The sequence below is a fragment of the Panthera leo genome, chromosome D1, assembly GCF_018350215.1.
Source record: "Panthera leo isolate Ple1 chromosome D1, P.leo_Ple1_pat1.1, whole genome shotgun sequence".
NCBI lineage: Eukaryota > Metazoa > Chordata > Mammalia > Carnivora > Felidae > Panthera > Panthera leo.
The window spans coordinates 88,886,618-88,911,267 of record NC_056688.1 but is presented as its reverse complement, the minus strand read 5'-3'; the positions used below and the strand labels follow the sequence as shown (position 1 = coordinate 88,911,267).

The 24,650-nt window shown below is 44.4% G+C and overlaps 1 protein-coding gene across 18 annotated transcripts in view; it reads right to left on the bottom strand.

Annotated features, from left to right (window-relative positions):
- CD44 (CD44 molecule (Indian blood group)) overlaps window positions 1-24,650 on the bottom strand; it is a 91,782-nt gene that overhangs the window by 31,791 nt on the left and 35,341 nt on the right. For 10 of the 18 annotated variants that reach the window (XM_042905766.1, XM_042905767.1, XM_042905769.1 and 7 more), the window contains exons 2-8: window positions 23,696-23,861; window positions 19,017-19,150; window positions 11,775-11,843; window positions 9,342-9,575; window positions 4,501-4,620; window positions 2,249-2,377; window positions 809-934 (exon numbers count right to left, since the gene is read on the bottom strand). In XM_042905766.1, coding sequence (XP_042761700.1) covers window positions 809-934; window positions 2,249-2,377; window positions 4,501-4,620; window positions 9,342-9,575; window positions 11,775-11,843; window positions 19,017-19,150; window positions 23,696-23,861 — 978 coding nt within the window. The remainder of the gene's footprint in view (window positions 1-808; window positions 935-2,248; window positions 2,378-4,500; window positions 4,621-9,341; window positions 9,576-11,774; window positions 11,844-19,016; window positions 19,151-23,695; window positions 23,862-24,650) is intronic. The other 8 variants (XM_042905775.1, XM_042905779.1, XM_042905783.1 and 5 more) reach the window with 4 other exon arrangements.

Sequence of the window (24,650 nt, the reverse complement as noted above, 5' to 3'; positions counted from 1 at the left end):
TATCCACTTGGGGATAGTACTCTCAGGTTTCAATAGGACAGACAGAACTTCAGTGACCTGGGAGAGTTCATGGCAAAGGTACACCTTCTCTAAGGACAGGTTCAGAATTCTCATCTCTGTTCAGCAATATCTTAGATCATTACAGATATGTCGAGGAAACCCCGTCATCTGATGGAATATTAGACTGATCGTTGCCTGTTTTTTTCTAAGGATGCTTTTCAGCTCAATTGCCATCTCTGGTCCCAAAAAGTTTTACAACTGTCACAAATGTGGATACTATTATGCAGTGGTTTCACTACTGAAACACAATTGTTTTTAACAGTTGGGCGCTGCTTTGTTAAAGCTCAGCTGACACTTGTCCTCCCCTTCAATGTCTTTCTCTCCTGTTGGTGCCCTATTCATTTGTTAAAACCAGATGTGCTCCCTTGATTTCAACCAAGTTTTGATTACCATTCTTGAATGCCGGTTCCCAACGTTTAAGCCTTTCTAGGGCCGTCTAAGTCTTCAATTTAGAATTGAATCAATTCTAATTCTAAATAGATAAACCAAAACAGAAAGAACCCAAGGCATTAGGAATTTTATAAAAGCTATTTGCCCCATTGCTCTTCCAAATATGTTTGGGCTTCCATTAGAAGAAATCATTTTTCTTCCTTCATAATCTTATCAAGGTATAACTAAAGTGTGATCAGTCACGGGTTTATGCTCATTTTCCACATTAACTATTTTCCAAGATGGACCCGCTTGGGCACCACTCAGGTTAATCAGTAAGCCTCGCATAAATGGTTCTACCGTAATTGATTATCCTTACTGGTACTGGAGATAAAATCTTCATCATCATCAATGCCTGATCCAGAATAACTGGGGTGTTTGTCTCTTTCATCTTCGTTTTCTTCAGTTGGTTCCCAGCCTGCTGAGATGATATTTGAATCCGTACCTGTTGTGGTGACTTATGTTAGTGGCTGGACTGGATGCCAAACAACCCATTTGACAGAGGAAGAAAATCAGGCACAGAATGTATAATGGAATTCCCAACATTGTAAGAGCAGAGTGAGACATCTAACGTGTGTATCCCCAAATTCTTGCATCCTGGTCTCTGAAGCTAATGCATAGGTTTAAAAACAACCAGTTATGACCTTTACAACTGAATGATCTCTTTAAGGAAGTTAAAAGAATACATATGGACATAATCCCACCAAAGACACAAAAGAAAAAAAGGCCAGTAAACACTCCCCCCTCCCTGCTTTCAGATTGTTAACTTATTAATTAAGCATGTGCCATCAAAACTAGGGTGTCAAGAATAGAATGGAAAGGTTTCACACATGCCTCTTTCTTTTGTCCAGCCACCTGCAGAAGAATTTTGGAATCTAAACACTTGTCAATCATTTTTACAATCCCATAGTTGTATTCACGATTTGTTAATTCATTTTTGACCTTGTAGAGCATCACATCACCCTAGCTTTGAATGCAAAGGAAAGCTGAATTACCATTCCCAACAACACTGCAGCATACATTAAAAAAAAAAAAAAGGAATCAATTAAAAGAGAAATCATGCCTGGCAACTATTAGTCAACCAAAAGGGTTGACTAAAATGGACTGGAGCCAAGATTTTGAGAAATTCTCATGTTTTCCCTTTGGGATGCATCACAGGAAAGAAGATGGAAACCAAACCCTCTGCCTCCTCTTACTGGTTGCTGTAGAAGATGCCTCTTTACTGAAAAAGGGCTTCTTATATTTTGAATGAGATTCATGCTATCTTTTGGAGCGAACATTTGTGTTTTCTTACAATCAGTGTCTACCCCAAGAATAGTTCCACTGATGGATATTTTCTATATTTTTCTAGTTCTAGCTACACTATTTTATTTTCCCATGGAAAGTCAAGAAGTTTTAATGACTTTTGTCATTGTAGAATATCTTTCAGGGCCAACCTTCAGTTCTGTCATCAAGAGAGACCTGATCCCCTTTCACCATGCTCTTATTAGCCTCCTCCAGGGCTGTATTAATTCCATAGAGTAGAAAGAAGAAATCTGCTTATGAATACTATAAAATCAAACACGGATCTCAGAGCTCATGATCCTTCAAAAGTCATCCAAAACATTTGTGAAGCCAGAATGGACTTTAGACTTAGTATCCCTGAGGTCAATGAACTATCAAGAGATAGTTATGAAATGAGATCTGTCTCAGAGAAGGAGATCTGTCTTTCAAGAACTGTCAAGAGATCTTATGAAATGAGATAATAACAACTCATTACCAGCCATTATCGTTGTTGTGTGAAGAGGATTCTCGGACTCTGATGGCTGAAACCACCATGAAAGCCAATCCTGGGCTTCTCGCCTCTTGGTTGCTGTTTTGGAAGTCGTGCCACTAGAACTCATCAAAGCTGTTGTAACCATAATTGAATTGATGGTTGAAAGGTTAATTATCAGTTCCTAAGAAGTAGCCCTGAATACGCTTTTACTCTTTCACTACTCAAGAGAGTCATCTATACGTAATATACATGGAGGCAAGAAACAGGAAAAGCACACAGGAGTTCCACTTATTTTAGAGGCCCATACTGCAGGTCATAGAATGTCAGAAATGGAAAGACCTTAAATATCATCCGGGTAATGATCCTCATCTTAAAGAGGAAAAAACTGTGCTGGACAGACCTTGCCTTGTGTGGTGTCAGAAAGGCCAAATGAGAGGTCTCAAAAAGAGCGTGACAGCGGTCTTTGCATTTTGAAAAACTATAACACCACAGAGGGGTTAAATTTTTGTCTGTGGTCCCAAAAGGCCAAACGAGGACCCGCAGCAAGAATTGCAGGGGACGACTTTTCTTCCAAATGTTGGATGTAAAAAGGTTACAATCTGAACTATCCAACGATGAACTTCTTCATAAAGTATTGTGTTCCCCACGGTCAGAAAGATCGCTTAGCAGGAAAATTGTGCAGATCAAATGATTAGAAGCGTTGCTTGAGTGAAACTATTGAAGATCCTCTCCAAATCTGAGAGTCTATGATTCCGAAACCAAGCTCTCCAGAGTCTGAGCCCATCATCTTCCACACACTCTATCTTGGCCAACCAATATCATTCTCCATGAATTTAGGGTATGATATTTTTACCAGCAATCCGAGACACGTAACCCCAGCAATCCCCAACGCACAGAAGGATCCCACATGAAGGGGAAAATGCAAAAAGATGCCTTTCCATCTTTTTCCATTTAGCGTCCAGATCCGCTAGCAATTTTGCCCATGGCCACTTTTTATGCCACCATCGTATTTTGCAGAGCAGAACGTGACATTTTGAGTCCATTTGTGAAAGGAAGGTAATCAATCAGGAAAGACAGGCACAAACAAAGTGAACCAATGATCTCACTGACAAAATCAGAAATAAGAGTCCTGGTTTGAAACTTCCCAAGACGGCTATTTCTGCAACCATAATGTCCACCGGAAGAATATTTCATATTCTTCAGATAAAAAGCTGAAAAACGGCTCAGGCAGAGAGGCTGAAACCATCATCAAATCCCCAAATACAAAAGCAAGGTGATTAGATATCTTTTTTTTTCAGCTATTAAGAAAGCCCAGAAATGGCCCAAGGTGAAGAACTGACAAGGAAGACCTTTTCCTTCACAATGTTTGTTCTATGAAGATAAACATTGCCAACATTTAAGAACAGCATATGCTTTATTCTGCACACCCCCTCCAGCATTACCTTAACCACTGTAACATGTAATCACAACATAACATCAACACTATTTTCCTTACAGAAGTATTTGTCGAGATAAAAAATACGGTTTACTCTATGTGTTTATAAGCCAAGCAAGGGTAGAGGACAATTTTTACTACCCTCCTTCTGCAGAAAGAACGCCCAGTGATTTTGAAATACGGTCATATCATCCATCAGCAAAAGTTAATAAAGGAAGATATGCTTGTAATCTCCCATTGTTATAGACTTGGAATCTCTTCCCACACAAGCTCTCAATTCAGAATACTTTGCAAGGATTTAGACTTAGTCAAACGTCCAGGGGACTGGTCAGAGGCCTAGATTCCGACAGAAAGCAACAGGTTACTTCCTCCACTTTACAGCTGAGGATTTAGATGTGCACCCCAGTGCACAGGGGTGACAGTTTGCACCCATAAATCAGCATTTCCCTCTGTTATCACTGGCCGTGATGATGAGATCGGCAGAAGGTAGGAGTGTGCACTCTGTAATAGACTTCTTTTCAAGAGGATACGTTCTGAATGAATCTCCTAACTGAAGCTTCGGAAGGAAAAATAATTCTGATTCGATGGGCGTGTGGCCAAAAGGAAAACAAATAGAAAGAACACATAAGAGTGTCCACTTGTATCCCCAGATTCACAGGCCCTCTGGTCCGTACCAGATCCTCTAAGGAGGATCCTCCCTCCCTGAGGAGGAGATGGAACATGGGTGGGAAATTTCTCCAGGATCATGGGTGTCCTTCTCCTCGACCTGGAAAAACTTGGCATTGAGGGCAATGGAGAAACAGAAGACATAACAGTTTACCTGTTGTTGCAGCTGCTGTGTGATCCTGAGTCTTAGGCTGTGAGTTACCCAACAAGGACCACATCCAATTAGTTTGCTCCTGAACTGCTGCGTGGCTGTTTGAGTGCACAGTTGAAGTAACTGGATCAATTATGAAAATACCATTTAGTGAGATCTTTCCACAAAACCTTTACTCCCAATTCTACATACATAGAAAGTCGGTATCTATTACAGAGCGGAGATTACCAAAGAAAGATTAAGGCCTGCTTTTATCTCTCCAGTCTTCTAACGTCTCTTAGAATCTTAGAGCAACATCAGAAATACAAGTTCTTTTTTTAAAAAAAAATTTTTAACGTTTATTTAGTTTTGAGAGAGAGAGAGAGAGAGACAAGTGCAAGCAGGGGAGGGGCAGAGAGAGGGGGAGACACAGAATCCGAAGCAGGCTCCAGGCTCCGAGCTGTCAGCACAGAGCCCGACGCGGGGCTCGGACCTACGAACCGTGAGATCATGAGCTGAGCCGAAGTCGGACGCTTAACCGACTGAGCCACCCAGGAGCCCCCAGAAATGCAAATTCTGCACGGGTATCAATTCAGTGGTACTCATTTCTCAAATGGAACCCTCTGAACACAGGCTCAGAGCAAAACCAAGTAGGAACTTAATAACCGGTGAAGGAAAAGAGATGTTATTTTACTTGATAGGGCGACCCAGCCATGAACTGAAGATCTTCGATGCAGCATTTCATAAAGTTGCTTTCGTTCATTTATTTTTGGAGTGTCTTTAGAGATGCTTGTTTGTAATCTCTTGGGTCTATCACTTTATGCAGGTAGCTTCTGATGACAACTGCCATTTCAAAGTTCCGCCCACACTCATTAACTTCAAGTCAAGCTTTATGCTTGAGCAGGAGGAGCTTTGCAAAGGGTGTGTGTTCAAAATGTTGAAATCAGATGAAGCTTTGTTGAGTGTCCATTTATCACTTCCTGTCACTTTTAGTTCTAATTCAGAATGTGTTTCCAGAAAAGAAACAAGACTGCCCAAGTTAGAGAAATTCTGGACTCTATTCAAATTAGAGAAAGGACGACCAGTAATATTGTGCAATTTGAAATCTCCCATTTGACTCTCAAGTGGGGCTTGAGTCTAGAATGTTTCCCTGCAGGGGCACCTGAGTGGCTCAGTTGGTTGAGCATCTCTTAATTTCGGCTCAGGTCATGATCTCATGGTTTGAGTTGGAGCCCTGTGTCGGGCTCTGTGCTGACAGCTCAGAGCCTGGAGCCTGCTTCAGATGCTGTCTCCCTCTCTCTGCCTCTCCCCAGCTCACACTCTGTCTCTCTTTCAAAAATAAATACACATAAAAAAAGAGAATGTTTCCCTGTAGAAGAAGAACAGCAAAGATCATCAGGATAAACAGCTAAACCACTCGAGATCTTTAAAAGCCATTTCAAGTTAAATACTGTTTTGAAAATCTGATATAAGTTATGACTCCTGTCCTCAAAAAAGTGATCCAACAGATACACATTCTCAAAATTTTGCATATTATTTCAGGTAGCTCTTGAACACCTTATAACCCATCACTGAACCTATGGGAAGCCCATTAATTCCAGGTAAAAAACTTTGACTCTGTATTCAGAAAACGTCAACAACCTGTGCAATATGCTCTGTGCTACAAAAGACACATTGGCACAGAGTAGAGAGAATAGGAGCCAATTTCACCAGATAAACCTGAGCATCCCCCTGAAAAATTCTCAGGCACCTCATTCTGCCCTCAGAAACCTTTTTAAATATGGAGACCTTCTGCCACTTTCACCGTATAAAAGACCACGAAGAGACCGACAGGAAGCAAATAAACAAGAGCAAGATAGAAATAGGAATACTTCTAATTTCCTGAAAGGAGTCAGAGCCATCAGAGTTTCCAATTTTCCCAACCCAAGTAGCCCATGCCAGACCAAAAAAAAAATTTTTTTTTACATATATATATATATATGTATATATTTCTTTGCTACCCAGAAGATGAGGAAATCGAGTGTTCCAAGGTAAGAGGCTGCTTCCTGAGTTGGTTTAGGTTTCTGGATTCCAGAGAATGCCAGACCACCAATAGAAAAGAGGCTGACAACATGCCTCCAGGAAGGCTCTTCCAAAAATCACATTTGTAATAAAAAGCCTGATGGAAATCAAAGCCTCTCCAGATGGTTGTTCTGGTTGGCTTTCCCTACAGCCTCCCACTAGGGACCCTTAAGGAAGGAATGAGCCAGCCAAGCTAAAGACGTGCTTCTCTGTCCTCAGCCCAACCTCCTCTGGACATCTGACCTCATGTACCCATTACAGAGGATTTGCTGTCACTCCCTCCCTCCAAGCTCTACCTTTTTGGTCCAACAGTCATGAAGCTTTGGGAATCTCCTCACTGGCCTCAGATAATGGGGTCTATCCAGGAACTTACCACTGGTAACTTTTTCTAACATGGACTGCTTTCAAGTTTTTACCTGATTGTTTTCTTGGATACCCTTCTTTGCACAGATGGATTTATCTGGAGCTTCCACTGGCCTTTTTGGATGCTGTAGCACTTCAGTGACTCTAACCTGAGAGCCATTCTGTTGGATAAATGAATCTTTCTCTTACTGAACTACTAAGAAAAACTTAGCTAAGTGCTCTGAAAAGAGGGAAGAACACTTCTTTTCTCAACCCAAATCCTATGTTTTCGTTAAGTCTCAAAGCATTCCTTCTCCTTGATTTCTGAACAGTAGCTGGGCTCCAAGAAAGTCAGTCCAGCTCTGGGTTCCGAGTAACTGGAGCAGCATTTGGCACAGAGAAGACCTCAAATATTGCTTAATACTTAGTAAATATTGGTTACTAGCTTACTAATCCTTATCTCCCTTCAGTATCACTTTCTAATGGTATTCACCACTGGATCCCAAGCATTAGCACAGACTTGGTACATAGTAGGTCCTCAAAATATGTTTTCTGACTAACTAACCTGAGCAGGAAATGTGCAATCCTTTAAACAGTGTGCGGGCCGCCTGGGTGGCTCGGTCGATTGAGCATCCGACTTCCGCTCAGGTCGTGATCTCCCGGTTTGTGGGTTTGAGCTCCGCATCAGGCTCCACACTGTCAGTGTAGAGCCTGCTTGGGGTCCTCTCTCTCCTTCTCTCTGCCCCTCCCCTGGTTGTGCGCTCCCTCCCTCTCTCTCTCTCTCTCTCTCAAAAATAAATAAACGGTAAAAAAAAAAAAAATTAAAGATGTGCTACGACTGTCCATAAAATGACCCCGTTGCCTTTCCAAAGCACACGTGAAATACTCACTATTTTGCATAAGCTAATAATGGCTTGACTGTGAATTTCATCTAGTTCCTAAAAGATACATTTTGTCATGATTTTCTTCTTCGGTGGGAAATAGTACCTTAGAGTAGACTTGATTTGCCTCTTGCTGAGACCACTAATTGTTACGTTCGCCGACGTCTGACAAAATCGCGTGCCCGGATGATAGGCAACTTCAGCGGGGTTACTTTACCAAGGCAGGGCGCTCAAGAAGTAGCAAGCAGCCAATAGCACTGCCTGCTTGGTTTGCCGAAGCCCCTCCCAAGAAGGGTCATCCATGGGATGACAGACAATGAGGAGACACAATCCTCAGAGAGCCAGTAATCTGGGAAAGCACGGGCAGGTTGAAAACATCCACTTCCTGAAAGGCTGCAAAGGATCTGCAAAGAACAAGCAGACCTCACGCCTATTTGTTCCGCACCCTCAGCCAGCTGCTCACAGGAATTTAAAACGCTGTTGAGCAAGTAACCTTACATGAAGTCACCGTGCTCTGAAGGTGGCCCTGGCTTCTGGGGGGACGAGGCACCGAAAAGGGCCCTATCTTGAGCATTGGCAAAGCAGTGAACTTCTGGCACACTCTTTGGAGACCAGAGCTCCAGCCCTCCAGAGCCATAGACAGGAAGAAAGAAAAATCCACACCATACTGGGAAAGCTGCCCGAGAGGCAGAGACCCTGTTTCAGTTTGAGTAATCCTCCGCAGAAGGAACGCGGCCAATCTGAAAACCTGTTTTAAAACAAACCATAGGGAAAAAGCAAAGAAGGAGATGAGAGGGCGATGCAAATACTTTCCAGTGAAAGTGGGCACAAAGGGCAAAAAAAAAAAAAAACCCCAAAAAACAAAAAACCCTCAATGAGATCGAACACAATGTTTACATATTTCCACTCTCGCAGTCCTAACGTGATGAATTACCCACATATCCAAGCAAGTATTAACAGCCTTCCCCTACAGGCTGGGATATACAACTTTTAAGCAGATTTAATTTGATCAGATAACTCCTTCAGATATGCTTCCTTAAACCCAAAACAAAGGGACTGTTTAGTAAATCATGGGTGATGAAGGTGACTGAATCTCACGCCATCAATAAAACAGCATGAATCAAGTTAAAACACAAAAATGTAAGGTTCGGTTGAGAAAAACGCATGGACTGGTATGCATGCATTACGATCCCAGCTGTATGAAAACAATCTTATCCAAAGGTGGATAAGAACAAGAAAGAAACATGTAAAAGTAAAAACAGCTTCCGTGTCATGCTTGAGTTGTCACCACGTCCCTGAGACAAGAGAACAAGAAAAACTCTTCTAAAAAGACTTCCAAAATGGCACTACTTCTCCCAAGGTAAGCAAAACAGAGAAGCGGATGGACAAAAACTACAGGCGGTAGCAGCCGATGCATACAGGGCACTGACAACCGTAATAGCCCACCTCCCCACATGAGGTCACCAACTTCTAGAGACAGGAGACAGTCGACACACAAGTGAGTGCCCGTCACTCAGGAAGACCAGAGACGTTTCTGCAAACAAATCGCCATCGGAAAGCACAGTGATTCATTCTCCTTACTGGTAATGGGGGGATTCTCTGGGTTGTCGGACACCCCGGGACTGTCTTGGTCCTGGGTCGGGTAGGCAGTTGGAAGGTGGGTGTGGAAAATGCTGTAGCCTCCCGAAGTGCTTCTTTCACTGGACGATCCACTGCTCACGTCATCGTCAGTGGGGTTGCTGGGGTAGATGTCTTCAGGGTTAGTTCTGTATTCACCCGTCTGGGTGTAGCGGGTGCCATCACGGTTAACAATGGCTGGGAGAAAGAGAAGGCACTCTCAGAGCTTGACAGCCGACATTTTCTGAGTTTAAGCAAGACTGTGGATTATCATGTAAGACAGTGACTTCAAAGCTATTTTTCTTTGTGACGAAGCAAAACAATACTTAACTACCTAGCTAGATGGGTGGGGGGAGTAGGTGATGCACTAAGAAAGTGTACCCTCCCCTGCCCACCCCCACCTCTTAGAAATGGGGCGGGAGAAAGAGGGTGTGTTTGGACGTGTCCATGTTTGAATCCCAGCTTTGTGTGCCTCTTGACAAAGCTGGTACAGGGCTTCATTTCACTTCTGTCATTTGTAAAATGGGAAAAGTACTACCTTCTGTTACGAGCACTATATGATGCACTGTATGTAAAGTGCTTAGCATAGTATCCAAAATTTAGCTGGTCTCAAAAAAATGATAATTTCCCCACTGGTTCCTATTCTCCCTTCTCAAGGACATGTAAAATTTGTTGCTATTGATTCCAACTATTTCTAGAAAGGACTGGAAGCAGGAGCAAAGAGGTTAGTAGTCTCAACAGGGAATATATATTTGCAAATCCATGAAGAATCAATGCCCCCTTCTTTCGAAGGGGCGAATGTTGTCAGTCTTCATGAACCCCTACTCTGGTTAAGACATCAGCATGCCTCAACAGTGACAGAGCCCTTGCCCGTCCTCTGTAAAATTCAAACTTGAATTTGAGAAGCACAGAGGCATATAAAGCTCAAAATTCTTTGATTTCAACAAGGCAATGCCTAGAATAGACAGGAGGAGAAAAAGCAAGAATGATTTCCTTCATTGTTCCCCTGAAAAAGACTGGCTGCCTTTGTCAAGTCTGGCCCACTCACCGCACAAGTGTGCATTTAGCTGAAATGATTTTCTGCTATATTGCACTGGACTAAATATTCCTTGTGTCCACCTATCTGGCTTGCCCAAGTGGAACTATTAGTAAAACATACATTAAAAAATATTCCAAAGTCTCGAACAGCCCGATAATCTCTGGAAATGAAGATTTGATCAGAAAATATGACGCAACTCGGATAGGTCTGGACTTTGAAAGGCATTGGTGAGCACCGAGGAAGTGGGACGTTTATTGAACGTGACTATGGGCCAAGCACACATTAGACATATTGCCTTTCTTCACTTTCTTTTCAAATCTCACCTGTTGTTCCATTATCCAGATGAGAAGACTGAGGCTCAGAGACAGTAAGTCCTTCCTTTAAGATCACCCAGGTGGTAAGGAACTAGACCAAGCCTGACTGAGACAGCACATCTCAACGTGAGGGCCTCCCTTTCCTTCCCTGAGGCACAGGTCAGGGACAATTTTTTATATAACAGTGCGGGGCTGGATGGGCACGGCCAGGAAGAATTCTCAGCCCTCTGCCACTGCCACCACTGTTCCCTTGTACGCTGAGGGGTCTGGTCCTTAGGAGGCAGAAACCAGGCCACCTCAACATTATGACACTTCCCCCAAAAAATGAGGTTCAGAGGCCAGAAGGTCAGGGTTAATAAGCTGACCGCTCTGAAAATTTTGGTTGAGATTTTCTGTTCTCATACAATGCCAGATGCCTACTTCTTGGGGTAATCAAGATGAGTTTAGGTGGGTGTGGTATAAATAATGTTGAAACCCCTATCAGGAAATCTATGCCCTTTATAATTATCTTTCAATACTACCATTAAACAAAATTGAGGGGGCTGGAATGCCTCTCCCTCTAAGACTTACTAATCCCCTTCTATGAGAAAGAACACAGCTCAGACTCAGAACCTTCAGCAGCTAGAATTTAAGAACGCAACCTAATTTGTCCCACATTTTAAGTATATGTTTAAGGATACCTTCTACTTATGACCAAGAATTGGGTTTTCCATTTTCAGGCATTTTTTTTGAAATGAACATAGTTTAAGTAGAAAAGAATGGACCAATTAAACGCAAAATATCAAGGGAATGATTGTTCTGTGTACACAGAGGCGTCAAAAAGAAAGTGGTTTTCGAATGACTGCAGTTTGAGGAACAGTGTGTCGGGGTCAACCAAGTTGTAGTTTCAAGCCACTGCGGGAGAAGGGGAAGGGCCAGTGAATCACAGCCAGTGTCCCTGGCTGAGGGAAACAACTATTCTGCTCAAATGTGAAACACAGAAAATGCATCTGATCCCTTTCCCAAGAATGGAGAAACTCAATGAAGGTTCGAAGAGATACGTACTTATGGTAATTGGTCCTTCAAAGGCATTGGGCAGGTGTGTGACCGACGTACAATCTTCTCCAGGTGGAGCTGTGGGGTAGCAAAGAAAAAAGGCATGAGAACAGTAAAAACTATGAGCAGAACTGATTTCTGTTGGTTAGTATGGGGTTTTATTAAACATTTTCTGAAATGGTTTTCTTTTTTTTATTATGGAAATGTACCATACCCTATACCATACTTTTCATCACCATGACTTACTTATTTTAGAACTGGAAGTTTGTACCTCTTAATTCCCCTTCACCTGTTTCACCCATCCCCCACCCATCCCCCACCCTTCTCCCCTCTGGCAACCATCAATTTGTTCTCTGTATTTACGAGTCCGTTTCTGTTTGCGTGTTCGTTTGGTTTTTAGATTTCGCGTATAAGTGAACTAAATAATTTTCTTTTTCTGAAACTTGATTAAGTTTCCTAGGAACTTCCCTGACCTTTGTGATGCATTTTCCATTTTTATTTACCTTCATACATTTTGGGAAGCTTACTTATTCCTCTTTCCACCCTAACAGATTCATTCATTAAACAAACACACATGTATGTTCTCCATCAAGTGTTGCGGAAGGCCGGGGATATTATGGTAGATAAGATAGACATGCCCTTCTGGAATGAGGCATCGATTAGAAATTACTTCTTAAGTGTGTTATTATAGAAGTAATGTCGGGGGGAGGGTTGCTGGGGTGGCTCAGTTGGTTAAGCATTGATCTCAACTCAGGTCATGATCTCACAGTTTGTGGGATGGAGTCCCGTGTCGGGCTCTGCACTGATGCACGAAGCCTGCTTAGGATCCTCTCTCTCCCTCCCTCTCTGCCCCTCCCGCACATGCACTTTCTCTCAAAATAAATAAACATATAAATAAATAAAAGTAATATGGGAACAGTGTAAAAACATTTTTTTTTAAATTTTTTTTTTCAATGTTTTTTATTTATTTTTGGGACAGAGAGAGACAGAGCATGAACGGGGGAGGGGCAGAGAGAGAGGGAGACACAGAATCGGAAGCAGGCTCCAGGCTCCGAGCCATCAGCCCAGAGCCTGACGCGGGGCTCGAACTCACGAACCGCGAGATCGTGACCTGGCTGAAGTCGGACGCTTAACCGACTGCGCCACCCAGGCGCCCCTGTAAAAACATTTTTTAATAAAGAAGTGTGAACTATAATGAAAAAATCATATGCGATCCCAATACTCTATAGAAATGATGGAAACACAGGACAGACCAATATAATCAAACGTGACCAGCATGAGGATACATACATTAAAATAAGCACCAAGAATTTACCTGATAGAATCTACTCCTGAAATCATTGTTGCACTATATGCTAATTTGGATGTAAATTTAAAAAAATAAAAAATAAGTTAAAAAAAAGTTTTAAAACAAAAAAAAATATTCCAAAACAAATGAATCTTTAGTGGCTTCTTGATGCCCAGATGTGTTGATTAACTTAGCTGGATCCTTAAGTGCCTACTCTGTCTAGACTTCTTCTCAACATATAGCTAATGAGCTAGGTTGTCCACCATTGGTCTAGGTGCCCAGACTATTTCCTGAGACCACTGTGCTGCCATATCCCACCCGGGCACCCTGGCTTCTTTTCCTTTGTCCTCCATCTTATCTTCTACTTTCCCCTCTTCTTCAGGAATAAAGATTTCTGACTGTACCTTGGATACTCCTAACCACCTAGAGACATTACTAAGTAGCTCTTTGAGAACACTGTGTAAAGCCCACTGAAAATTCCACCCTGCATACCCAAGCCCTAAAAAAACAAGATCGAAGAATGCCTTAACCAGCTGTTCCATTTATGCCCAAATGCTCTATTTGGTAACTAGACTTTGTATTGAGCTCTAAAAACTCAGAGAACTTTGAACTGGCTGTGCTATTGTAGGAAGTTTGGATCCATTTGTGAATTATAGCTTTTATACTGTGTGTGTGTGTGTGTGTGTGTGTGTGTGTGCACGCATGCACCTGTGCCCAAAATGGCAGCTTATTTGTTAGGTTGGTTTCTCCCTAGAGTTGCTTCTTAGAAAAGACAAAGAAAGGGACGGGTGGATGGATGGATGAATGGATGGATGGATGGAGGTAGGAAGACTGCTATCACTAGGAAGGCTGTTATAAATATTTTAAGTGTTCTGCCATAAATTAATGGGTACTCATAACATTGGACAGAAACATAAGTTGACCAAAACAAGGTTTGGTTGCTTCCCAACCCCCAGAAGCATCTTTTCCTACAGGTAAAGGGGATGCCTTTGTATGTTCAACTGGAAAAAAACAAAACAAAACAGGTTTTAGGAAAAGCCATTCTTGTAAAGGCTAAGTAAAAGATTTCTCAGAAGAGAGTCTCAGAGAAAGTCACCTCCTCAGTAAGGCTGTTCCTCACTGTCCAATGTCAGCCAGCCCTTTACCAAACCCCTACATACACCACCATCACACATTTGCTTGCAGCTCTTCTGGATTCTTCTCTCGCAGATTATCTTGTTCATTTTACCTGATGGTTGTTCAGGGCACATCTCCCAACTCCTAACCCCTGCTCCATAGAAATATGTAAGTTCTACACGATGAGTAGTGACCTTAGCTATCTTGGGCAGAACATTTATGTGTGATCGGTCAGAAAGGCACTTAATAAATATTTGTTGAATGAACGAAAGAGGAAATACCAAGGTAATTTCTCACAGGCCCATTCTTCCAGGAAACACACCTAAGATGTTAACCCTCCAAATGGACTGCCGTTATAAACAGGTCAAGAAATGTTTAGATAAACCCTGAATGGCAACGCCGTAAGAAATATTTTTAAAAAAGTTTTAGAAATATCAGTTCGTTTATTCATTTTAAACATTACTCACGTGACGGGTTTTTTAAAAAGAGCAAAAAGATGAACACGTTCCTGTCTCTGCTTTTGAGGAATTCACAAGGTCATGGGGGACAATAACAATACTTCTTTAGATTTTTACAGCTTTCAAATAATCTTCCCAAGGATTTCCTCATCTGAAAATCGGGACAGATAGCCAACCTGGGAGATCTTGAAGAGTATCTACCCTGTCTGTTGTGGTAATGCCACCAGAAACTGGCCTGACCTGTGAGATGCTTCTTTTTTTTAATTTTCAAAAATTTATTTATTTATTTATTTTATTAGAGAGAGAGAGAGAGAGAGAGAGGGAGGGACGGAAGCCAGGAGGGAGGGAGGGAGGGAGGTAGCACTCAAGTGGGGGAGGGGGCAGAAAGAGAGACAGAGAGAGAGAGAGAGAGAGAGAAGCTTAAACAGGCTCCATGCTCAGCATGGAGCCTGATACGAGGCTCGATCCCATGACTCTGGGATCATGACCAGAGCCGAAAGCAAGAGTCAGGCAGTCCACTGATGGAGCCACCCAGGTGCCCCACGGATGCTTCTGGTACTGTCACTTGCACAAATCCGGAAAACAGCCTTGGATTATGACCTCTTAATGACAGGGATGGAACGACGTTCCTCAAATTCAAACACAACAGCACTGCCCTGGGAAGGAACTTCTAGGAGTTGGGTTGTAATAGACCGGGGCACGATGTAAAAAAACACCAAGACAGTTTGGTAAATCATTAGAGCATTTGTTCAAACGGAGCCTCTTCATGCTCCAGTTCACCTTAACTTTTATAAAGAATATCAAATCTGCCGAGCACACTAGGATGAATGGTGACCCAAATGTGCAATTAATACCTTCACGCTCCCCTGTCAGACACCAGAGCGTCACTGACAGTTTTTTATTCTGTTTAATGAGCACTGCACTGCTGGGAGAATCAGGCCTGGTGAGCCTTTCCTGAACCCAAGGGGTCGTTAGAAAGACTCTGGGGTGGGCTTCCTGGTGGGCTGCCTCTCTAAACTTTGCCTCCACTGCAGCAAAACAGCCAAGAGAAATGTTAATCATTCCATCCGGCCAATGACTCAGTGCCAGGTAGAAAGACATCTTCCTCAATGCCTGATATACTCTAGATATCCAATAAGTACTTGTCGAATGGATGAAAGAGCGAAGAGACAGAGGAATGTAGACTCTTCTCCTAAATCCCTCCTTCAGAAAAGAATGGGGTGTTTTACTGGAGGCAAACTTAAAGCATGGACCAACTCAAGTCAGTTCTCTGGGCTGTTAACACAAAAGTCACCATGCTTGTGCTGGGCCTTCCTGAGAGAGAAGGCAATAAAAATAAAAATCATGGAGCCTTCCCAGGGTCTGCCTTATTTTCATTTGTAACCCACAGGCCATCTTTTACAAAACTACTGCTGAAACTGTAAGCACACGGAAGCGATCTGCTAAGATTGAGCTGGATTTGGTCCCTGTAGACCAAAAGGGTCTTGTGGGGGATCACATCGTTGGGTCTTGACTAGCTGCTGGCAACTCTCCAGCTAAGCTGGATTCAAGGACCTTTCCAATGAGATCCCTGCATAGAACAGAAGGTTATCAAGACCCATAGTCCCCTTAGCACTTCTTTCATCTGACTCTAAACCAAGACATTTAGACTTTCTCCTGAGATATACAATCTTCTCCAGCTTCTTCTTTTTTTTTTTTGTTTCATCGCTTCAACGAAATAACCTCCCAAGACAAGAAATATGGCCACTGTTTCTTTTTCACTCGACTTGCCCAGCAGAGTACTGGGTACAGATAGTTGATCGATAAATACTGTTTTTAAAATTTAAAGGAAAACTGGGCCACCTGGGTAGCTCATTCGGTGAAGTGTCCCACTCTTGATTTCAGCTCGGGTCATGATCTCGAGGTTTGTGGGATCGAGCCCCACATCGGGCTCTGTGCTGACAGCTTGGAGCTTGCTTGAGATTGTCTGTCTCCCTCTTTCTCTGTCCCTCCCCAACTCATGCTCTCTCTCTCTCTCTCTCTCTCTCTCAAAATAAATAAACATTTTAAAACAAAACAACAACCAAAAACTTAAAGAAAAACGTATAAAAGCAGCCTATCTACATTAGGTAAATTTGGATAAGAGAAGAGGAAATCTTCCCCTTAACCTTGACTACTTTGCCACAACCATTTTCGTATGCACACACTCCCTGAACTTCTCCAACTTTTCAGCTGGACTACCGCCTCCCCCGCAAAGAAGAGGAAAGTTGATTAGTACTGTTCACTCCCTTCTCTGAGGATAGGCCCATCCTTACAGGCAAAAATAAGGGCAGGGAGAGAAGTCTCCGTAGTAACTTGTCTAGATGGCTGCAATTCCAGGCAATAAAACAGTGAGAGCTTCTAGCTTTTTGAGTTCAGGTTCTTTCCAGCAAGCGATACTAACTCGTCAAACAGGTGAGACAATGTGGATACACAACAACATAATCTATGGCATACACTCACTTGACAAGATTCGGTGGGAGAAGAAACAGGCAGGACCCAGAGACTCTGGACTGCATAGTCCCATGCCAGCCCTGTCCCATGTGACCAACCCCTTCGTCTAAAACACGTCTTCCCAAAGCCCTCCTCTGACCTCTGGCAATAAAATAAGCTAGCTAGGCCACATGTGGCTTTGTGTCTATTTCTCCTTTATTTGCACGTGGGTTTTCTCACCATCGTGTCATCAGACGGACGGTGTGGGCTTGAGTGTGGGAACGGGGTATGGGCCATGTACTGTTTAGCCTCATTTGGACTCTCCTCTTTTTGGTTGAACTTCATTCGCACCCTTCGCTCATATACCAGGGCAGAGCAAACACTCTGCGGTCTTCTCCTCTGTGTTTTGAGTGTCCCTCCCACAGGCTTAGGGACCTGCATGTATTTGACATAATTTTACTGGCTTCACACACTCCATTTCAACTATTCAACCCTGAAACTTTCTCTTTCTCCTAAAGTCTAGACTTCTCCTTCGACTTCCCACTCGGATGCTGACTGGTCATGCCACAGTGGGTGGCCGGAGAGTGAAAGCTACTGATGTAATCTCACAATTATTTTGATGTTTCCACTTGCACTTAAAAATCCATGCAGATTTGATATTCTACTACCATATATGACATCTGTGTTTGTCTCATGCAAACAACATCTTCAGTCATCGTATAATAATCTGTATTTGTCTCCGACAGATACTGTCTTTAATCACTGTCCAGCTAATTTAACTAAGCCCTCCTTCCCATCTTTAAGGAGAACCGATATGCCAGGAAGACGTGTTTATCGGGTTTGTCTTGTGGTTCCATCTTCCTTTCACACAATCTAAAACCTTCCTAAGGGACAGAAGGCCCAGTCTGAGAAGTAAGTAATCGATCAATGTTTGATTGTCGGCATTCAAAATTTGACATTTACGTTTTTGACCCTTCTCAAAAGATGCTGAAGATTCACGATGCATGGAATTCTTGAATTTTGCTGGAGCCTGAATTAGACTTATGAGCATGTTTCTAGGCCAGTGGTTGGAAGGAGGTCCCTTAGACAGGGAGAGGGGCCTGGCCAGCAGCCCAGCATGCACGTCGTAGCTTGGCGCTCTTATTCTCCAGTTGTCAGGCTCTCAATTGTTGGGAAAGGAAACTCAAGAAGGTCAAAGGCTTACAGTATATCCTCCCAGCTTTCTCTACAGCCCCAACATATAATAAATACCTCTGAGCTAAGCCATTTGGCTCATACACCAACGCTCTCATTAGATTCATGTCACTTCTTTATTCAAAACCCCGCAATGACTTTCCATCACGTGAACCTAGTAAAATCCACATTCTCTATCATGGCCTACAGGGCCCTCTGTGATCTGGCCCCTGTCTACCCCTCTGACTTCATTCCTTGGCATTCTCGCTTCTGCTAGTGGGGCTTTATCCACCCTGGCCACCTTGGCATCCTCAGAATAAGCCACCATGCTCCCCGACACCTGCCTTTGCACTGGCTGTCCCTCCTGCCCCTGGCTTTCCTCCCTGACTCCAGCTGGGGCTCCCCCAAATGCACCTCCTCACAGGCACCTTCCCTGGCCACCTTCTCAGACCAAAGCTCCCCTAGCACTCTGAAGCTTCCCGCTCTGCTTTCCTTTTTAGAGCACTCGCCACTCTTTCCCATCACTTAAGGTATTTACTATCTCTCTGTTTCCTGTTGGCCTCCCTGCCTAGAAAGTCAGCACCCTGGAGATAGGCATCTTGTCTCTGCTGTGGAGATACTCAGTGAGCATCTGTTATGTGAGGGGAAGCCACATGAACCCCCCGCCCCCACTTCAGCCAAGACTGAATTACTGTCAGCTACACTGCCGAAGGCCCGCACGCCCGAAGCAACCCCAAGCGCAGACACGATCCACCCGGAACCAACCTGAAGCATTAAAGCAGTACGTGTCATACTGGGAGGTGTTGGATGTGAGGATGTACACCCCGGTGTTGTTCGCGGCACAGATGGAGTTGGGGTGAATACGGGGGATCACCACGTGACCTTCTATGAACCCGTACCTGCAAGAGACAAGCAAGAGGTCATCCACCTGCAAGGCGGCGATGAGGGTTTCAGAACACACCATCACGTGACATCTCACACGCTGCGCCGCCTCGTTCAATTCACCCCTGGGGACGGCAGACGTTTCAACGACTGTGTTGTACGAAATCCAAAAACAACAGCAGAGGGAGAATGGAGGGGATCGACTCCGCTGATTTTATTTAGAGCTCTATACAGAGCTTTAAAAAAGAAAAAGGCAGGAAGGAAAAACCTGTTTTCAGATAAAATCTGTGGGCAGCAGCAGCAAGTTCCTTCCAACAGGCGGAGGGAAGCCGGAGTCGCGGAAGAGGGAAGAACAACCACTTTCTGATGTGAGTTCCACTCTGGCTCTCCATCACCTTCCCATTTTCCAGGAAACACATCAAATCACCAGCCCCCAAAGGATGGGACGAGGTGGCTCTTCGCATCAGCCCGCGAATGTCAAAACTGCCTATTTCCCCCACCCCCACCCCTTCCTTCCCCGCCTCACCTTATCCTGTGATTCCCTTGTTCCAGACTCCATTACTGCAAACACAAAGCCCTGTTTAGATGCTGGGAACACAGTACATTTTGCCTCACGAGCATCCCAGGCATAATTTCATTGCCAGTGGAAGTAAATTGACTGTCATTAAAATGGGAGTAATAGTGATTAAGTAAGTAGATAGCGGTGCCTCATTTAGCTCGGGAATTTTCCAGAGGCAGCACAGTCAGAGAAGTGCATAAGGCCCCTCTGCCCCTACCAGGATGTTTCCAGGAGCAGGGGAGCAGGTCAGAGCTGGAGGCCCCTTTGGATACAACAGACAGCACCCGGGCCTCTTGGATCCGCATCGCAGAAGCTGAATACTCACTACACAATCTGTCCGGAAGGGAAAATGCCTCAAAATGAGATGTGGGCTGAGAAGAGGGTGGCGGTGGGGGTGGGGGTGTGGGGTAGGACAAAGAGGGTGAAGTTAAATCCAGCAAGTTTCTGAAACTGCAATGCTGGCTAAAACGCGCAGCGTAGATCCTTTTAATCTTTCCTGCCAGAGGCAACAGCACATAGCGCATAGCCCTGCAAGACCCACGGAAATGGCCATGAATTTGAAATGTCTAAGCACATAGAGCTCATTACATCTATGTTGCAACTGTAGTGCATGACTAATTCCCCATCTGAAAGGACAGACTGGTTTCTCCAAAGACTCCTGAGCTTGGTGGGCAGAGGGAGAGCAATTAAATGTTAACAAGTTTCCATATATCTGGGAAAGGCTACTAATCAGGGCGGGGCACACAGAAGAGAGCGGCTGCTAAGGTTTTATGGGAGCCTATGAGACTTGCCACCTGTCCTGTGGCAGATATCTGATTCATAGCTACCGGAGCGAAATTATGGAAATGTGTTTTGCAACATTTAATACCTGCTCTGGGTGGAAGGATAGGTTTCTTAGGCCCCTTTGGTTTTTCTTTTTCTTTCTTTTTTATTTTTAATTAAAAAATTTTGGGGGGTGTTTATTTATTTTTGAGAGAGAGAGAGAGAGAGAGAGAGAGAGAGAGCGCTCACAAGGGAGGGGCAGAGAGAGAGACAGAGGATCCCAAGCAGGTTCTGTTCTGACAGTGCAGAGCCCCATGCGGGGCTCGAACTCACCAACTGTGAGATCATGACCTGAGCCGAGGTCGGATGCTTCACTGACTGAGCCACCCAGGCATCCCTGTTTCTTTCTTTCTTTCTTTCTTTCTTTCTTTCTTTCTTTCTTTCTTTCTTTCCTTCTTTCCTCTTTCCTTCCTCCCTCCCTTCTTTCTTTCTTTCTTTCTTTCTTTCCTCTCTCTTTCCTTCCTCCCTCCCTTCTTTCTTTCTTTCTTTCTTTCTTTCTTTCTTTCTTTCTTTCCTCTCTCTTTCCTTCCTCCCTCCCTTCTTTCTTTCTTTCTTTCTTTCTTTCTTTCTTTCTTTCTTTCTTTCTGTTTTAAATTAACAATATCCTTGGTGAGCCTACTCCCCACCCCACCCCATCACATTCAGGAGATCTGTGTAATACTGACATTCTAGAATCTGCATTCCCTTTGTAAGTTATTCCTGAGTTGTTGCCACATCATGCCAACTGCCACTTTTATGCATCCCACCGTACATGAGCTGGGATGTTAAAATTTAAATGTGTGTATACCGCCCCAGCAGGTTGCTGTTCACAGGGAGGAAAGAAATGCTCAGCAAATCCATGCACCTTGCTTCCGTCCCCCTTGCAGTCCGCCCTTGGGGAGGGTCATTGAATTGTGGCCCTTCGCTCAGGCGAAGAAGCAGGACTGGGATCTGGACTCCTCCCCACACCCACAATGTGGCCCTGGGGCCACTTCTTGAGCCTCGGCACTTCTCCCAGCCTCAGTGGCTTCATCCAGACACTGGAGTAATAGGATCGACCCAGGGTGCAGTCTGAGCATTGAGGGGACGTGGGCGAGTGGGGAGCAGGGCGCCCAACCCCTAAGTGCGCAACAGTTCGCCAGTGGGAGTGGGAAGAACCTCCCTCTTTTCAGCAGATGGGAATAGTTCTGTGTTTCCTAAGTATGTCTTGCCTGTATTTCACAATCAAAATTCAGCTTCGTAAGTCTACTTTTTTAGGCTACTGGCCTAGCCAGGGCTGTATTTAAACAATTAGCCTGGGGGAACAGAATAAATGGATCTGCTAATTGGCCTTCCTTCATTGCAGCCTACAGCTGGGGTTTGGGAGTCAGCAAAGCTTCTTCCTTCCTCCGCTTTCCCATTCTCCCAGACCTCGCTCAGAGCACACGCAGATGTCTGTGCACATCTGCCCTTTCTGTCAGAGCAGTACTGCTCCGTAGCACTGTCTGCGATAATGGAAATGTTCTATCATCTGTGTTGCCCAATAGAGCAGGTGCCAGTCATCCGTCCTAGCTGAGCACTTGAATGTCGACAGAGCCGCTGAAGCACCAGGGTTCAATTTTATTGAATTGCAGTGAGCCCGCCACACGTGGTGAGTGGCTACCTTATCGGTGCAGTTTTGGAGTCAAGACTTTCCTTTTCCTTTTCAACAGGAGAGTCTGGGCTCCCACTCCTAATGTGGGCGTTACCCTGTAGCCAAGGATGTGGACAGTAGCCAAGGATGTGGACAGGCGTACTTAACTCACATCTCATGGCTTGGATAAAGATGTCTGCAGCTTGACTTTTATTTATTTATTTATTTATTTTTAATTTTTTTTAAACATTTATTTATTTTTGAGACAGAGAGAGACAGAGCATGAACAGGGGAGGGGCAGAGAGAGAGGGAGACACAGAATCTGAAACAGGCTCCAGGCTCTGAGCTGTCAGCACAGAGCCCGACACGGGGCTCGAACTCACGGACCGTGAGATCATGACCTGAGCCGAAGTCGGACGCTTAACCAACCAAGCCACCCAGGCGCCCCTGCAGCTTGACTTTTAATTTTTTTTTTAACGTTTTTTATTTATTTCTGGGACAGAGAGAGACAGAGCATGAACGGGGGAGGGGCAGAGAGAGAGGGAGACACAGAATCGGAAACAGGCTCCAGGCTCCGAGCCATCAGCCCAGAGCCCGACGCGGGGCTCGAACTCACGGACTGTGAGATCGTGACCTGGCTGAAGTCGGCCGCTTAACCGACTGCGCCACCCAGGTGCCCCGCAGCTTGACTTTTAAAAAGCAGCCTGTGTTTGTACGTGTGTGTATAATGAGAAAGAGGAAGTGTGTTACCTAATGACATACATTGCAAAAACAGGGGGAAGCTGCCGGCTGGGTGGAGACTTCAGAGCGGTTGTTCGGATTACCCAGAACTCTTCTAGTGAAAACAAACCAGACCAAACCACTTCACCGTGGTTGTCACCGCTGCTAGCTTTCAATGTGTACCACTCGCCACAGGGCCATTGGAAACTCAGAAGCAGAAGGCCACTGCCTGCTGTGACCGTCCTGCAGCAGAAGGGTCCATGGAGCGCGGTGATGTCCCGCACAAGGTCTCTCCGGAGGCCTTCTGGGTCCCTCTGAACACTTCCCAATCACGTGTAATAATCTATCTTAATAATCGTCATGCTCTTTCGTTTACAGTCTCAAACCAGAGCAACACAGAAGAGGAAAAAACAAAGGGGAGACGGAGAGACACAGAGAGAGAAAAAGAGAGAGAAAAAGAGAGAGAGAGAGACAGAGAGACAGAGAGAGGGAGTTGTTTGGAAACTCTGCTTTGAGCCACGTCTGCAGAGCCAAGACTCCACCAGGCACGTATTTATTTTAAACACTGTTATTTGGTTTGCGTTTTCTTGTGGTTCCGACAATGATATTGCACGCTTCTTCAAAGCCGGGAGAGCGCTGTGGAAGCACTTTAGGCAAGAGGATTCCAACCCTTGACCTTTAATGGCCTCCTCCGGGCAACCCCACTATGATTCACAAAGGTGTCTTTAGCCGGCTTTCAATTCCAGTTGTCCTACAGGTTCCAGGTTGAGTTGCCCAAATTAATGGGTGGGGCCGACCTTCAGACAACCATCCATCAGCCGTCAGGGAGGAGCCTCTGGGTTCTAAGCCCCGCCCCCTCTCGCCTCTCACCTGCAGGTCTCAAACCCGATGCTCAGGGCTGCCTCCATCTCGGCAATGGTGGGCAGGGTGCTGTTGAAAGCCTTGCAGAGGTCAGCAGCCTCCGTCTTCGAGATGCTGTAGCGACCGTTTTTCTCCACGTGGAACACACCCGCGTATCGGCAGGTTATATTCAAATCTGTGGATGAAACAGAAATGTTAGATACTTCTGCATACATTACTGCGAAGGGTAAGAAGTTTGTTTTAGGGTAGATTCATTAAAAAGACTCATTTAAGGGGCGCCTGGGTGGCTCAGTCGGTTAAGCATCCGACTCTTGGTTTTGGCTCAGGTCACGATCTCATGGCTTGTGGCTTTGAACCCCACGTCGGGCTCTGCGCTGAAGGTGTGGAGCCTGCTTGGGGTTCTCTCTCTCTCTCTCTCTCTCTCTCAAAATAAATAAACTTAAAAAAAAGACTCACTTAAAAAACCTCTACTGGCCAGAGTCTCCCACATTCACATGGCCTTCCAAAGTCCCACACGTTCAGCTCAACGCTGAGATCAGACATAGTAAAGCAGGGTCACTCTACTTTCTCTCCATCAATTGCTTTACAACCAAGTTTTTAAAAAGCACAGGATTTATTTCTGATTATGAAGGTCATATAACTTGTAGAAAACCGACAAAATTCAGGGAAGTAATGAAGGAAAAGCAAGGCCACCAACTATCGCCAACACTTTAAATATTTTGCTGTATCTTCTTTCAGTTTTCTGAGTGTGTGTGTGTGTGTGTGTGTGCACTCATGAGGGTGTGTCTACTTATGTACTTACATAGTAAAAATGGTACTAAATATACAGTTTTTGATTTGATGGTCTTTTTTTCCACTTAATCTCATACTATGAGCATTTCCCCCCAATCATGTGGTATTTATTGTTCCCATAACTTAACAACCTCGATGGCTTCTGGTCGGACCCAGAATAAATGTCCTTATC